This window comes from Acinonyx jubatus, chromosome D3, assembly GCF_027475565.1.
Source record: "Acinonyx jubatus isolate Ajub_Pintada_27869175 chromosome D3, VMU_Ajub_asm_v1.0, whole genome shotgun sequence".
Taxonomy (NCBI): domain Eukaryota; kingdom Metazoa; phylum Chordata; class Mammalia; order Carnivora; family Felidae; genus Acinonyx; species Acinonyx jubatus.
The window spans coordinates 91505079-91522335 of NC_069392.1; the positions used below are offsets into that span (position 1 = coordinate 91505079).

At 43.8% G+C, this 17257-nt stretch overlaps 1 protein-coding gene across 12 annotated transcripts in view; it reads left to right on the forward strand.

The window, feature by feature from the left end:
* Nucleotides 1–17257, forward strand: part of ATP9B (ATPase phospholipid transporting 9B (putative)) — a 249096-nt gene that overhangs the window by 26756 nt on the left and 205083 nt on the right. For 9 of the 12 annotated variants that reach the window (XM_053206081.1, XM_053206082.1, XM_053206079.1 and 6 more), the window contains exons 3-4: nucleotides 11116–11266; nucleotides 14183–14296. In XM_053206081.1, coding sequence (XP_053062056.1) covers nucleotides 11116–11266; nucleotides 14183–14296 — 265 coding nt within the window. Of the gene's footprint in view, nucleotides 1–11115; nucleotides 11267–12903; nucleotides 13119–14182; nucleotides 14297–17257 lie in introns of those variants that run through there. The other 3 variants (XM_053206080.1, XM_027069214.2, XM_053206083.1) reach the window with 2 other exon arrangements.

Genomic DNA, 17257 nt, shown 5'->3' on the forward strand with positions numbered 1-17257 from the left:
TCCTTTCGTGTTTGTAACTGACATGGCATTTTATTTTATTCTAATTAATTATTTTATATTTTTATGTTTGTTTATTTTGGGGGCAGGGAGGGGCAGAGAGAGAGGGAGACACAGAATCCAAAGCAGACTCCAGGCGCTGAGCTATCAACACAGAGCCTGATGCAGGGCTCAAACCCACAAACCTCGATATCATGACCTGAGCCGAAGTGGATGCTTAAACTGACTGAGCCACCCATGTGCCCCATGGCATGGTATTTTAAATTTTGGTTTCCATATGTTCATTGCTGGTGTGCAGAACTAGAGTTGAATTTTGTGTTTGTCTTTTATCTTGCAACCTTGCTGAGCTTACTGTTAGTGCTAAGAGTGTTTTTTTGTAATTTTCTACATGAACAGTTATGTCATCTGCAAATAGAGACAATTTTATTTCTTCCTTTAAGCCTGTATGCCTTTTATTTTCTTTTTTTGCATATGGGTCTGTCTGGAACATACACTATTATGTGAAACAGCAGTGGTGGGTATACCTTTTTGCTACTTTTTTAAATTTTAATTTTAATTTTTTTTAGGCAGAGAGCAAGAGAGTGCAAGCAGGAGAGAGGCAGAGGGAGAGAGAAGGAACCCCAGGCAGGCTCCATGCCCAATGGGGAGTCTGATGAGGGCTCAGTCCTACGACCCTGGGATCATGACCTGAGCCATAATCAAGAGTTAGATGTTCAACCGACTGAGCCACCCAGATGACCCCCCTTGTTGCCTCTTGTTCCCAGCCTTTGGGAGAAAGCTTTCCATATTTCACCACTAAGTATGATGTGAGCTATGGGTTTGTTTGTTTGTTTAAAATAGATTACTCATCTAAAACTATTGATAGTTTTCTTATTTAAAATCTCTCTTTGGGGTGTGCCTAGGTGGCTCAGTCGGTCAAGCGTCTGACTTGCCTTAGGTCATGATCTCGAGGTCTGTGAGTTCGAGCCCAGTGTCAGCTGACAGCTCAGAGCCTGGAGCCTGCTTCTGATTCTGTGTGTGTCTCTCTCTCTGCCCCTCCCCCACTTGTGTTCTGTCTCTCTCTCAAAAATGAATGAACATTAAAAAAATTGTTTTTCAAATCTCTCTTGTGTTGGGTGGGTGTAATACAAACATTTGTGTCAGATTCAGAAACAGGATCTAGAGATACAGATTTGAGAGTCCTGTCATTGTCATAGAAGAAGCCACATGGAAGGATGGTGTTTCTGAACACGTCACAGGACATGTGGCATAGGTCTATGAAAAATAAAGGAAAGGGACACCTTGGGGAGAAGGACAGTTCTGGGAAGGAAGACTAGAATCCATTCTCTTAGGCGGGGGGGGGGGGGGGGGGGGAAGGGTAGCACTGGAAGAGTGGAGAAGTGGTAGAGAAGGTGACTTTTGTCTTTTTTTTTTTTTTTTTTTTGATTAAAAAAATTTAGAGTGTGCGTGCAAGCTTGGGAGGGACAGAAGGAGAGAGGGAATCCTAAGCAGCCTCCACACTCAACACCAGAGCCCGATGTAGGGCTTGATTTCATGAACCGTGAGATCATGACCTGAGCGGAAATCATGAATCAGGCACTTGACCGACTGAGCCACCCAGTCGCCCCCGGGATGACTTTTGTCTTGTCCTTAGTTGGGAACATGGGGTCATTTGGGTGAGGAGATGACTGGGATCCAGATGAGGATTGAAAACATGGGAAAACCGGTCCTGGCTTTGGTAGAGAGATAATAACCAACAAAGGAGAATCAATAGTGATGCATTTGTATTGCACCCAGCATAGTGTTACGAGTTTCTGTCAGTGAGAGAGCCTGAACCGTTGCGAACTTGGTAGGGGCCGTGTGGCTGTGGGAGCCTCGGGAGCTATATATTAACCATATTTGTTCTTTCAATCTATGAGCGTGGAAGGTTTTCCATTTTTTTGTGTCTTCAGTTTCTTTCATAAGCTTTCTATAGTTTTCAGTCTATAGATTTTTCACCTCTTTAGTTAGGTTTATTCCGAGGTATTTTATGGTTTTTGGTGCAATTGTAAATGGGATCAATTCCTTCATTTCTCTTTCTGTTGCTTCGTTATTGGTGTATAGAAATGCAACCGATTTTGGTGCCTTGATTTTATATCCTGCAACTTTGCTGATTTCACATATCAGTGTTATCAGTTTTTTGGTGGAGTCTTTGGGTTTTCCACGTAGAGTATCATGTCTTCTGCAAAGAGTGAATGTTTGATTTCCTCCTTGACGATTTGGATCCCTGTTATTTCTTTGTGTTGTCTGATTGCTGAGGCTAGTACTTTTCAATACTATGTTGAATAACAGTGGTAAGAGTGGACATCCCTGTTGTGTTCTTGACCTTAGGGGGAAAGCTTTCAGTTTTTCCCCATTGAGGATGATATTAGCGGTGGGTTTTTCATATATGGCCTTTATGATCTTGAGGTACGATCCTTCTATCCCTACTTTCTTGGGGATTTTTATCAATAAAGGATGCTGTATTTTGTCAAATGCTTTTTCGGCATCTATTGAGAGGATCTTGTGGGTCTTGTCCTTTCTTTTGTTAATGTGATATGTCACATTGATTTGTGGATATTGAACCAGCCCTGCATCCCAGGAATAAATCCCACTTGATTGTGGTGAATAATTCTTTTAATGTATTGTTGGATCTGTTTGGCTAGTATCCTGGTGAGAACTTTTGTATCCATGTTCATGAGGAAATTGGTCTCTAGTTCTCCTTTTTAGTGGGGTCTTTGTCTGGTTTTGGAATCAAGGTAATGTTGGCCTTGTAGAATGAGTTTGGAAGTTTTCCTTCCATTTCTATTTTTTGCAACAGCTCCAAAAGAATAGGTGTTAATTCTTCTTTAAATGTTTGGTAGAATTCTCCTGGAAAGCCATCTGGCCCTGGATTCTTATTTGTTGGGAGATTTTTGATTGCTGATTCAATTTCTTTACTGGTTATGGGTCTGTTCAAATTTTTTGTTTCTTCCTGTTTCAGTTTTGGTAGATTCTATCTTTAGGAATTTGACCATTTCTTCCAGGTTGCCCAGTTTGTTGACATATAATTGCTCATAATATTTTCTTACTATTGTATGTATTTTGCAGCATTGGTTGTGATCTCTGCTCTTTCATTTGTGAAATGAAAGTATTTCATTTGGATCCTTTGTTTTTTCTTTTTGATTAATCTAGCTAAGGGTTTATCAATTTTGTTAATTCTTTCAAGGAACAAGCTCCTGGTTTCATTGATCTGGTCAGCTGTTTCTCTGATTTCGATATCATTGATTTCTGCTCTAATCTTTATTATTTCCCTTCTTCTGCTAGTTTTGGGCTTTATTTGCTGTTCTTTTCCAGCTCTTTTAGGTGTAAGGTTAGGTTGTGTATTTGAGACTTTTCTTCCTTCTTTAGGAAGGCCTGGATTGCTATATACTTCTCACTTAGGACCACCTCTGCTGCATCCCAGAGGTTTTGGGTTGTGTTTTCATTTTCATTAGCTTCCACGTCCTTTTTAATTTTCTCTTTAATTTCTCGGTTAACCCATTCATTCTTTAGTAGAGTATTGCTTAATTTCCAAGTATTCCTGGTCTTTTCACAGTTTTTCTTGTGGTTGATTTTGAGTTTCATAGCAGTGTGGTCTGAAAACGTGCAGGATATGATCTCGGTCTTTCTGTACTTGTTGAGGGCTGATTTGTGACCCAGTATGTGATGAATTCTGGAGAATGTTCCATGTGCACTTGGAAGAATGTGTATTCTTCTGATTTAGGATGAAATGTTCTGAATATATTTGTTAAGTCCATCTGGTCCAGTGTGTCATTCTTAGCCATTGCTTCCTTGTTAATTTTATGTTTCGATGATCTGTCCATTATTGTAAGGGGGTGTTGAAGTCCCCTACTCTTAGGGTATTATTATCAGTGAGTTTCTTTATGTTTGTGATTAATTGATTTATATATTTGGGTGGCTCCATGTTGGGGACATAAATATTTACAGCAGTGAGATCTTGGTGGATAGACCCCTTAATTATGTTATAATGCCCTTCTTCATCTCTTGTTACAGTCTTTATTTTAAAATCTAGTTTGTCTGATATAAGTATGGCTACACCGGCTTTTGACAACCGTTAGCATGATAGATGGTTCTCCATCCACTTACTTTCAATGTGAAGGTGTCTTTAGGTTAAAATGAGTCTCTTGTAAGTAGCCTATAGATGGGTCTTGTATAGAGCCTATGTCTCTTGATTGGAGCATTTAGTCCATTGACATTTAGAGTGACTATTGAAAGATATGAATTTGGTGCCATTGGGTTGCCTTTTGAGTTCATGTCTCTGGTGATATTCTCTGGTCCTTTCCAGTCTTTGTTGATTTTGGTCTAATTTTTGTTTTGTTTTTTTCTTTTCTCCACTCAAAGGGTCCCCCTTAGAATTTCTTGTGGGGCTGGTTTAGTGGTCACAGACTCCTTTAGTTTTTGTTTGTGTGGGAAACTCTTTATATCTCCTTCTATTTTGAATGAGAGCCTTGCTGGATAAAGAATTCTTGGCTGCATATTTTTCCAATTCAGCATGTTGAATATATCCTGCCACTTCTTTCTGCCTGTCACGTTTCTGTGGCTAGGTCTGCTGTGAGCCTGAACTGTGTTCCCTTATAGGTTAAAAAGTTTTTTTTTTCCCCCTTGCTGCTTTCATAATTCTTTCTCTGTGTATTTTGTGAATTTGACTGTTATCTGCCTTGGTGATTGTTGGTTTTTGGTAAATCTAATCGGAGTTCTCTGTGCTTCTTGGATTTTGATGCCTGTGTCCTTCCCCGGATTAGGATAGTTTCCTGCTATAATTTGCTCATGTAAACCTTCTCCCCCCTTTTCTGTCTCTTCTGGGACTCCTATCATTCGGATGTTACTCCTTTTTAATAAGTCACTGAGTTCTCTAAGTCTCAAATCGTGATATTTTGCCTTTATTTCCCTCCATTTTCCTTCTTCATTATTCTCCATAGTTTTATTGTCTTAATTGCTGATTTGCTGCTCTGCTTCATCCATCTTTTCTGTCATCGCATCCATTTGAGATTGCATCTCGGTTGTAGCATCTTTAATTTCGTGCTGACTAGATTTAATTCTTTCATCTCCGCAGAAAGGGGTTCTAGACTTTTTTCAACCCCAGCTAGTATTCTTATTATCATGGTTCTAAATTCTAGGTCAGACATCTTCCTTATATTTGTGTTGATTAAGCCTCGGCTGTCATGTCTTTCTCTTCTTTCTTTTGTTCTTCATTTTGTCATCTTGGAGGAAAAGAAAAAGTAAAATATAAAAATTAAAAAATTAAAAACAAAGCAAAAAATCAAATGAAGCTTGATGCTAGGTGTGTTTTCATCTGCTTGTTGAAAGAAACTTGATAGAATAGAGAGAAAAGGAAAGAAAAAAAGGTAAGAAAAAAATTAAAAAATTATATAGTAAAATAGAATGAAATGAAATAGAATAAAAAATTTGTAAAGTAAAAAATAAAATAAAAAATAATAAAAATAAATTTTTCTGTATGCAAGAATGAGGAAGAAAAACGAAAAAAAGAAAACAATGTAAGCAAAAACAAAGCAAGCAAACGAACAAATACTTGAGCCAGAAAACAGAATGAAACTACAGTGAAGTTACATCCAGTTTCCCTTAGAACTGAACAGTGAAGCCCGCTATAGTCCGTACATTAAGCAGGTGGAGGGACTTGTGCTGGTCTTCTGGATGGTGTACTTGGATGGCGCAGTTGGGCAGGGCTTGGTGTAACGGCTGTATTGTCCAGTAGGTGGCGCTGCGTAGCTTACTGAGGTGGATCATTGTGGCACACGTGCGTGCACATGAGAGATGGAAATGGTTTCACCCGGTTGCCTAGTCTCTGGCACAGGAACTTCGCTCTTTCACCGACTGGTGATCAGGCACCTCTCCGTTGTCTCAGGCCTCCGTCCACTCCCCATCTTTACACAGATAGGGTACCCTGTAGACTTTAGAGACCCCCGTGGCTTGGACCCACACCAGCTCTCTGGGGGAGGGTCTCACTGAGCAATGGCCGGTCCTGGCTTGGCCCAGAAAATGTTCATGCCGTTGCACAGCAGCGGAGGTTCGGAGGTTATGGCCAGTCACAACACACAGCTGGCACCAGGTTTTGCCACACTCTGGCATCTTTGTCCCAATACCAGCAAACGTGGCTGCTCTCTGGGATCCCCTGGGACCTTTGCCCGTGGGGAGGCTTTATGGCCTCTACCAAATGCACGCCAAGCAGCAGAACTGCTTCTCCCCGTGTGGCACACGGACCTCTCAGACCCCGCTGCCTGCTCCTGGGGCTCCGCCCCGCTTCCTCACCAGAGCACCGCCGGGCACTGGGCTCCAGAACTTCAGACTGTGTTCCACTGTTTGTAGAATCCTGGTGGTACTGAAACCCTCTCCTTTCTTCTCGTCAGTGGTTTTGGGGAACAGATTCCTTGTTCAGTTCCCTGCGAGTGTTTTCACTCTTTCTCTCCAGCTGCTTTTGGGGGGAGTGCTTTTCTTGCACGATCTTGATGTGCCTCACTCTCCCCCTTTCTCTTTCTCTGTCCTCTCTCCACGAAAACAGCTCCCTACCTTCTGGGGCTTTTTTCTCCACCAGTTCACGTCTCCGCACGGCGTACCTGCCGAGTTCTGTGGCTCAGGGTATACGGATTGTTGTGTTAATCCGCAGATCAGTTTCCTAGGTGTGCAGAATGGCTTGGTGCTGATCTGGCTGCGTTTCAGGGACAAGACAAGCTGAGGGTGTCCATGCTGCTCCGCCGTATTCACTCTTGGATTTAGTCTTATTTGACTTGACAATGTAAGGTGATTTATGTATAAATGGGCAGTGTCTCCTGAGCAATCGCTCACTTAGAAAATATTCCACTTCCAAAGAAGTGTTACCAGGTGAAGCTAGCTCCTGGGTGTTTCCTCCCAAGGACCTCCGTTTCATTCGCCCTCTTGTTATCAGTATTCACAAATCCATCTTCCTCAGAAATTGCCCCTCATTTTATTTTCCTGCTTACCTCTACAGCTCCATGAGGCTTAAGTATACTTTCTGGGTTCCTCATCTTGGGGGCTTATGCACTCAAGGCACCCGTCTTCCCCTCCTGCTCCTAGTTTCTGCCTGCGTCGCCAGTGGCAATTCTGGTGGGACCCCAGGCTCTTAAACCCTCAAGGCTCTGCATTCATTTAATTCTGTGAAATAGCACGTGATTGGATTGTGGCTCCCTGTCTACTACTTTCTTTTGTATTTGTATAAGGAAATACTTAGTAATAATACTTTTGTTGATAGTTACTAGTAGGCAAGTGTTTCAAATAATCGTTACATCTTGGAAGTCTAGGAATCTTTTTTTTTTTTTTTCCTATACAGGGCTATAGGGAAAAATTAATAAACTGTTGAGTGTACGTGTTTTTAGCCCTTGGTATTTAATTTAGAGTTTATAGAGTATAAGGCTTTGGAACTCACTGGGTTGTTAGGTTCAGGTGCTACACGCAGTGGTGTTGATGTTGACGTTTTTATTTTAGCTGTTGTCTGCAGTGTGCATGTGATGCTCAAAGTGGTTTTACATTTATGGAGCCTTTTGTCTGTATAAGAATATGCTGATACCAGCGTAAACTTTGTAAAACCCACATTTTCTAAATTTTACATACATTTTTCAAACGCTCAGTTTTTCTTGTTTTCAATATCACGGTAGATTTGCCCGACTCGTGTACATTAAGCTGTCACACACATTAGGTAAGTAGGTGTTTCGGAACAAAAATTCCTGTTTGAATACTTTGCTGGAGGATTTTCGCCCCGAATTGAAGTGCTAAAGGAAGCACACACATAGGAAGCTTGTATCCTGTCTGCTGCGCCTGTGTCCGCACCGTGCTCCCTGTGGACCAGCCCTGCCCGCTAACCCTCCCTGTGACGATGGGAATGTTCTAGATCTGCGATGTCCGGTATGGTAGCCGCTGGCCAAGGTGGCTGTTGAGCCCTTGAAATGCGGCTAATGTAACTGAGGAACTGGACTTTTTATTTCACTGAATTTTGATTCATACTGAGATAGTTACATGCCGAATGAATAGTCTGGGTGGCTCAGTCAGTTTAGCGTCCCACTCTCGATGGCGGCTCTGGCCGTGGTCTCGCGGTTTGTGAGACTGAGCCCCCCGTTGGGCTCCATGCTGACATCATGCCGCCTGTTTGGGATTCTCTCTTCTCCGGCCCTCCCCCACTCATGCTTGCACTCTTTCTCTTTTGTTCTCTCTCTCTTGACTAAACTTAAAAAAAAAAGTCATCTGGCCAGCGGATGCTATAGTGGGCAGTACGGTAACGTGGACTTCTTTTTAAATTTTTTTTTTAACGTTTATTTATTTATTTATTTTAAAAATTTTTCTTAGTGTTTGTTTATTTTTGAGAGACAGAGACAGCATAAGCAGGAGAGGGCAGAGAGAGAGAGAGAGGGAGACCCAGAATATGAAGCAGGCTCCAGGCTCTGAGCTGTCAGCCCAGAGCCCGACGCGGGGCTCGAAGTCATAGACCGCGAGATTATGACCTGAGCCGAAGTCGGCCGCTTACCCGACTGAGCCATCCAGGCGCCCCAACGTTTATTTATTTTTGAGACAGGGAGAGACAGAGCATGAACAGGGGAGGGTCAGAGAGAGGGAGACACAGAATCTGAAGCAGGCTCCAGTCTCTGAGCTCCAAGCTGTCAGCACAGAGCCCGACGTGGGGCTAGAACTCACAGACCACGAGATCATGACCTGAGCCGAAGTCGGCCGCTTAACCGACTGAGCCACCCAGGCGCCCCTGTGCACTTCTTTTTAAAAAGCTTTTTTTTTTAATATTTATTATCGAGAGACAGAGAGTGGGTGGGGGAGGGGCAAAGAGAGGGGAGACACTGAATCCGAAGCCGGCTCCAGCCTCTGAGCCATCAGCCCAGAGCCCGACGCAGGGCTCGAACCCACAGACTGTGAGATCGTGACCTGAGCCGAAGTCGGACGCCCAGCCGACGGAGCCACCCGGGCGCTCCCAGTAACGTGCGCTTCTGTGTCAGATGCAACTGTCTAAGATTGGAGGCATTCTGAGTGTGACTCGGGAAGCCACGTAGCTCTGCCAGCAACGAGTTGTTTCGTCTTGGAGATATTGCTTACTTTTCTGGCCCCCAGTTTCCTCCTGGGGGAGACGTGGGGGTCTGACATCTCCGGAAGGTAGTTGCGGGTGTCAGACCGATTGAACCCTGAGTTTGGGCAAGAGTCCCTCCCGGCTCGTGTAACGTGGGTCTCATGTACCATAACTGTGTGGCTTTTGTGCACCAGGAGTACCGGCTGTATGCGGTAGATAAGAGGCTGGCAATTTTGAGCTGCTGCCGGAGGGAGCCCCCTGACCTCCGGGGTGTCTGGGGTCCTGACGGGGGAGGGGCGGGTGGCAGGGGCGTGGCAAGGTGGATGGTGCCAGAGGAGAAGAGTCCTTGGGAGGGTGTCCAGGCCACACAGTAGAAGCAGCAGCAAGGTGAGAAATGGGAGTTTGATGCTTATTATATTTTATTTGAAGTCTTATTTAATTTTTGTTTCATTCACGCCTGAACAGATCACAAATCCCTAACATTTTACTAAAGCTACTTGACGATCCCTTACTCTCCCACCCCCCCCCCCCCCAAAGAAAGCAGTAAACATGGGAATACTTAGACAGCCTTAAATCACTTTAATAACATCCTGATTTATAACAGTCGGGGACTTAAAAGTATACTTGATATGTGAAGATGCTGTCTGTTCTTAAAAGTTGAACCAGGAGGGTCGCTGGGGGTGTGTCAGAGCTGACCCGCCGCATGCATTCCCATCGTGGGAGAGCTCACTCACAGTGACAGTGCTCCCGGTGCTGTGGCCGGGTGCCCACGACCGAAGGCCAGGGGGCTTCCGAGGGCAAAGCCCTGCCCTTCCAGACCGAAGATCTTCTGGGCACAGCTGGCAAGTAGGCGGACCGTCCGTAGAGACGCCTGCACACATCTGTACGCTCACATGGGATACCCCCCGGCTGGGCCGTGAAGCGCCGTGTCTGCGTTTTGATCACTTGCAAGGCAGGCTATTTCCGGAGTGTCGTGTCGGTTAGTGCCCCACCGTGGAAGTTAGGCGGTGACTTCAAGGTACAAGTCCAGACGCATCAGCCTCATTTTGTAATGACGCCTAGAAGACTGTCGTCGTCACGCAAAATTACTGTGACCTTTTGAGCTTACTCTGTCACCGAGGGGAGTTCGGCATTTGCGCCTTCTGCTGCCGGCCTGCCCGTCCAGCCTGGAGTGCACCTGGAAGACTGTTCCCAGGCTTCCTCGGCGTTTTGGGGATCTGAATTAGATCAGATTTTAAATTCATGATTATGTTACACTCAGTTGAGATGGCTCTGATGCCTTTTCATCATTTTCTTAAGTATTTTGAGAAAACTTTATTCTCTCTATCCAAAAATGGTGGTTTGGACGTCCAGGGAGTAGAAGTATTTGTGCTCCTGGAGCCCTGGTGCTGTTAGAGCAAGGACAGATCTAACGTGTTTACTGCACAGATGAGCATGGCTGCATGACAATGCAGTGGAGCTGTCACTGTCACTAGAACATCCCACAGAGCATCAGTACCCTTTCTAAATACTGAATTGAGCCGTAAGTCTTAACTTTGTATTAATGCTACTAGAAAAGTCCCCTTTTTAGAAAGGAAAAAAGTGGTCCCCTCAAGAGAGGGCAGGTCACATTTGGGATGAATTGATGTCTGAGGACCTCTATCATCAAATTCCTGAGCGGTGTGTTGAGAATTATGAACAACAGACTGTCTTTTTCTCAGCGTAGTAAAGCATTGACTACTTCAGAATGTCAGTGTGGTTTTCTGTTTTTGTTTTTTGTTTTTCGTTTTGTTTCGACCCTGTTTGGTCTAAACAGGGAAGATAGTTTCCTTGAGATTCTAAAAGTCGTCATATACTCGCTCATACGAGTTTCTCTCAGTGTTTTATGTCACACCTTCATATCCATAAAACTTACTTTAAGACAACCCTACAGATTAGCTTTAGATACGCTGTCAGTGTCTGGTGCATATACACAGAAACAATCCGTATTGGCTCTAAATGTGTACGATTAGTTTAAAGACTTGGAATAGAGCATTCATAATGTGTCTCTTTTTTTCATGCAGTTGCTGTGATTGGCTGGTAAATATTTGTCAAAGAAAGAGAGAACTAAAAGCTCGCACAGTGTGGCTCGGATGTCCTGAAAAGTGTGAAGAGAAACATCCCCGAAACTCTATCAAAAACCAGAAATACAATATATTTACCTTTATACCCGGGGTAAGGCTGTTACATTCTGAAAACTGGGCTTTTATATGAGACATTGCCAGCTGCTTTTGTTTTCACTGTTTTTCCCCCCTTTTAATCGTGTCCCGTCCAAATCAGTGTCCCTTTGTTTTTGAACCATTCACATTTCAGATGATTGTTAAATAATTCATGCACACTTTTACGGGTACCGCATAGAGTTCAACTTAAGAAAGTTTATAGTTTGGGGCGCCTGGGTGGCTCAGTCGGTTAAGCGGCCGACTTCGGCTCAGGTCATGATCTCGCAGTCCGTGAGTTCGAGCCCCGCGTCGGGCTCTGTGCTGACAGCTCGGAGCCTGGAGCCTGTTTCAGATTCTGTGTCTCCCTCTCTCTCTGACCCTCTCCTGTTCATGCTCTGTCTCTCTCTGTCTCAAAAATAAACATTAAAAAAAAAAAAAAGAAGAGAAAGTTTATAGTTTGACTTCAGCCTTAGATAAAAATATTTATGCTACTGTAGAAATAACCAAGTAGGCCTGAATTAAATTATCAGAAAAGAGCTGTAAGTTTTGTTTGGAAGTGAAGCTGAATGCCAAGTGTAAAGCCTGCGTAGGAGCCTCCAAATGAGAGTAACATAAGTGCTTACACAGACAGGACTCCGTTAACAGAATCTCTGTAAGCATTTATAGATGGATTTTCTACTTCACATTATGAATTTCAGGCCATGTATTATTGTATTATTCGTTATCTTAAATAGGTATTATGCTGAGTATAAATATTGAGGTTTAAATATTTGATTAATTTTTTTTTATTGCTGGTGATATTTTTGTCTTAAATACGTACAAACTCAGCCTGTACGTATTTAGAATGATTGGATAATTTTTGATTTTTGTGCATCATTTCCTATTTTAATAGACGAATTTATTCATCTTTCTACAGGCAAAAGGCAGCTACTACTGATTATGTTTCTAGATCAAAGTTTTTGACATGTTCTAGTTATTAGCTTTATGCTATTTTGCAAGAAAGTCTCTTGGTTTTGTGAAATAAGAGCTGTCTTATTTTTCATGTTTTTATGTAAATAATCATGCCGATTTTATGTTGGGCATTGATTACTTCCCACCACCCTTCCCCATCCATCTAATAGTTGGTGAATGCTTGATATCTAATTTGCTCTTTATTAAAACACACAAAACCGTTGGCTCCGTAATTGAAAGACTGCTCTTTTGTCAGGATATAAAATGTAAACTGTCTTTCAGGCAGATAAATACTCTCATCTGCATTGAATGAAGCTGCTGCTTTCTTTTTAATTTTAAATTATTAAATACTCGCGGATTGGCTAAGCATTGCACATTTTCCTAAAGGTCACAAAGTTCATTCAGTAGACAAGAAAGTATTGATTACAGTGGCTTAAAGCCAACAGTGCAGCTTAATTTTGACCAGAGTAAATCCACACAGCCTGCCAAGATTGGCTGTGTCCTGAAAATACCTGTTGATGGGTTGTCTGCGCAAGTATTACCGTGTGAATTTTTTTCCTTAGATTGTCTCTTAAATTAGGCTTTTCATCTAAAACGTAGTATTTTAGAAACATTTGGTAATTGCACAGTAGGAATTCAATGCCATTTTTAGCACCAAATGGCAATTTTTGAATTGCTAATAGATATAATTTATGCTAACAGAGATTTTAAAGAAATCACTGAGGAAAAAGAGCTTTCTCTCCTGCTGAGATTAATTTATGAAATGACTGAAAACATTTTCAGACAGCAATTGAATATGATTATGAATATAAACATGTTATCAATGCAGCCGATGCTTTAGTTGCACAAGCAACTGTGTGTTGATGTAGAAAACTTCATTACGTGAAACCTGTGGTTCCGGACTCTTTAAGTCAACAGTAAGTACTTAACCCACTGCTCTGCTCTGGTTGAAATTTTCCTACCTTCGAGTTGCATAAAAAATGGTATCCAAGGAGATTTCGACTGCAAGTTGCAAGGATGGAAGTTTAATTGCGGTTACAACTGCTGTTTGAGTTATTCTCGTCTGTAAACACGAGGTTTCTTCCATTTTCGTTTTCAATTTCAATTTAATAGTTTGAGAATTTGTAAATAGAAGTGTATTAATATACCGGATCTTGGGTTTTCTTCCTTAAAGACAACTCTATTTGAATTAAAAAACAAAAACAGAAAGTTGCAGGATTTGCCTTCCTAACATTTTGTTGAATGATATTTATTTTATATTTGAAGCTCTTGTTGCAGGTTCACTGCTAAGAGTCTGTAAAAAATACATAGGCATCTGTCTCCAAAATTGCTTTGGAATTCACATTCTTTTATATGTCATCGTCTCTTACCGTCTGCGGGAAGCAGATATTTACAGGAGGCGGAGGCGGTTTTGTGAAGTCACGTTGTGTGCACTCTCTGCCTGTTCACTTAGCTTTTGTGAAACTGCCCTGACGTTCGTGTTCAGAAACGTGGCTGTCGTGTTTTATTTTTTACCGTTGCATAAATACAAGGTTAACACGACTTTCCCATTGTAAGATTTTCTGAGTTACCAAGATGCACATTTGTGTGTATATAAATATATATTGATCGACCACCAACACTGGAAAGGACTTGCTATCTCATCTGCTTTGCTGTACGTACAAAGATATTTATATGTAGGTCAGTGTGGAAAACTGGAAAATCAAAACTTTTAGAGGATGCTTTTAACATAGTTGAAAGTTCTAATTGTCTTTTTTTCAATTTATTTTAGATATAATTTTGAGGTAACCTTACCTCGCTTTGTATGTGATTTGGTTATTGGAAAGCCAGTGCCAAAATTAAGAAATTTACTGTAACTCAGGGCATATTCTCAATGTTTGATGGAGATGTAGTTAGATATTGTGCCGATTTAATTATTTGATTGAAGTATGAAAGATTTTCCTTGGAGGGACTGTGTTAATTTTTTCTTTTTCCTTTTTAGGTTTTGTATGAACAATTCAAGTTTTTCTTGAATCTCTATTTTCTGGTAGTATCCTGCTCGCAGTTTGTACCAGCATTGAAAATAGGCTATCTCTACACCTACTGGGCTCCTCTGGTAAAAGAAAAGATTTTTGAAATTAAGTTAAATGATTATTTAGAATATGGTTTTAAGAGTGGAGATGATTGAGAGAGAAACTGATCAGATTTTAAGAAATGTGATATTGTTGCCGTGTATCTGTGAACTTCCGTGAAAGATTTTACAGAGCTCGGTCACATGTGTGCCAGGCAGCCCTGCAGGAGTGTCCGGGTGGTGCACTGCTTCGGGTGTCCTCTGGAGAGGCCGCTAGGCACCCCTGCTGGTGGGGGCCGGGGGGGTGGGGTGGTTTCCATGGCGCATTCTGTACTGAGGCTGCGATAACGGGTCGATCTCTCCCCTGTGCTGATGGCACTTTCTGGAACCAGGGTGTGATCTGCTCAGCGACCCTCTTGTCCTGACAGATGGGCGGTTCTTACTTTTGGCTGAAGTATCTCAGTGAAGTCCGGACCATTTCTGCTTGACCCCTCAGTGCATAAAAGTTTTGGAAAGGCAAATGATACTTCTCATCGAATACTTCCATTTCCACCATAATGCCGCTGGGATAGTTTGATGCTGTTTGCCGATAATTTTCATCAGTTTTCAGCTTATGTAGACAATACGAATGCCTTCTTTCTTCCTTGCACCTAGAAAAATGGACTGCTTCCTTTGGACTGCTCCCTTTTGGGCAGATTGTCAGCATAATCCAGTCAAGACAACGTAGTGAAACTCCTCCTTTAGGGAAGGAGCCAGCGCAGTGCTCACTTACCTGCCGAAGTGCTCCTCTCGGAGCCGGGACGTGAGCGGCGTGCTCTGGAGTTCATTTCTCCGGGCTGCGCAGTTCTGCCGCCTCTCACAGCCGGTCTCAGATGCGCCAGGGCGACTGGCAGAGGGGACAGAAGTCTCGTTGGCAGGGTCGCTGGAGTCAGCCCCTCCTCCTGTGCACCCACACAGACTTCAGAGGAGCGCAGGTTTGAGCAGAGACAGTAATGGTGTTTGTAGTACAGAACGATCACGGAGTCAGTACGGTGCACTCAGGAAATCAGTGGGGTTGGAAGATGCCGGATTATCTAAGTTAGGCCCCTGTGAGGGGTGGCATTGGGATGACATCTGGATTTCTGAGAGCCCGGGCCACGCACTGGTCAGGGAAGAGAGAGGCGCAGGCCCGGGGAGCCACGGTTGCGGAAACTCTCGGGCCAGGATGCTGGGGGTGCCGCTGGAGCGTGGGGACGTGGGACGGTGCTTGTAAGGGAAGTCAGGGTGCTCGCACTTGATCCTGAGTGGGAGAGGGAGCCCCGTGACGGTGTGGGTGTCGCGTAGCACACGGGCGACACCGAAGCTCAGACCTCAGTGCTCAGAGTTGGTGTGCTCAGAGTTCAAGCCAGGTGGCTGTGGAGAGGCGACGGAGAGGGGACTTTCTCTTTTCCCCCTGCTCACCTTCCTTCCCCTGCAGGCAACTTCTGTTTGCATTTGAGATTCAGTTGTTAAGCGTCTCCCAGTAATTTTACTACTTATGTTTGTCTCCCTGAAATCGTATTGTTTGCATGCTCTGAAAAGTTTGCATAAAGATTACCTTAGTCCGTGTACCCTTTTGCAACATGCGTTTTGACTTAACATTGTTTTATAAAACGGATCCCTGACACGTACAGGTCTAGTTCACGTACTCTTCGCTTCTCGGAAGTGTTCCGTTGAATATATACACAGTTGATTTGTGCATCTTCCCAGGGAAGGAGACTTTCAGTTTCTTTTCTGATTTTTCACAGTTAACAGACTCGGCTGTGACGATCGGTCTGATTGTACGTTGTTCCCTGTGCATCCTGGGAGTCTCATTGCCTAAGCCCTGCTTAGTTTTCCCATTTTCCAGTGAAAGCGTAGATCAAGTGTACTTAGGATCTCAGGGTGTTTATTTTTGGCCCCTCTTCCTACCCGTGGCTTCGCAGGGTGCTCTCACCCCTCCAGTGTCACCGCCAGCTCGGCCTGAAGTGTCCGTTAGCGCTGATTGTCTGAGGACACGGGACCCTCTTAAAACTCTGACGTACAGAGCGTTCGTTTGTTTTGCTTTTGCGTCTTTTCCTCATGACTGTGACTTACGTGGCTCGTAACCAAAGAGAATGTTCGTTGCAGGTGGATTCCTAACGAGGACTTGCTTTTAAGTGTGCGCAGAATTGGCTGTGTCGGCCAGAGCCGCCCCTTCCTCTGTCCGTGTGAAGTTTACGTCCGCCAACCTGACTGTCCTGTCAACCACAGGTGTTTGAAGCACTTGGCGTGTGGGAATTCACTTCGCTGTGCTCAGAGAAGTGCCCCGGTAGGCACCTGGCTCAGTACTCCTAGAAGGGACGCTGAGCAGAGGCTCAGGGGCCCCGCGGAAAAGTGAGAGGCCCGCTTCTCCCATTTGAGTTGCACCTCATGCTTCCTCGGGACGCGCCGGCCGTTCCCTGCGCCCCTGTCCCCACGCCCCGGTGGACCTCCAGCTGGCCTGCTTAGGAATCCGCGCCCTGCCCTGCCCTGCCCCGGTGGCAGCCGCGGTTGGTGCCTCTGGTCGTGTGATCAGTAAGGACTTGTGAGTCTTGTGCTTGCGCTTGTCATGCACGTTTTAACCTCTGATTTAGCAAAGGTCTTAAAAAGTTGATGTGTGCATCAGGCTCGCCTTCAAATCCCAGAAGGAGGCTTAGGTAGACTGGTTCTTTGGTCCAAGCTCCCCTCTGAAACGTTTTTTGGAAACTGAAAATTCAGATAGCACATAGAGAAGATCTTTTTTATTAGTCGCGGCAAATTTACACTAAATCTGTATCCAGACCACATACTGTTTTTTGTTTTGTTTTAAAGTAAAGGAAATATTCAGCAGCAGGATTCTCACAGCTCCTGAGTTCCTCCTGTTTCTCGAGCCGCCCGTTCACCCCGTCCTGGGGGGCCTGCCCTGGCGCGTGGCCTTCGTACACACTCACGTCGCACTGCCTTTTCTCTGCTTGCCTTGTGAGGTTCTGTAAGGCAGAACCTTCTGAG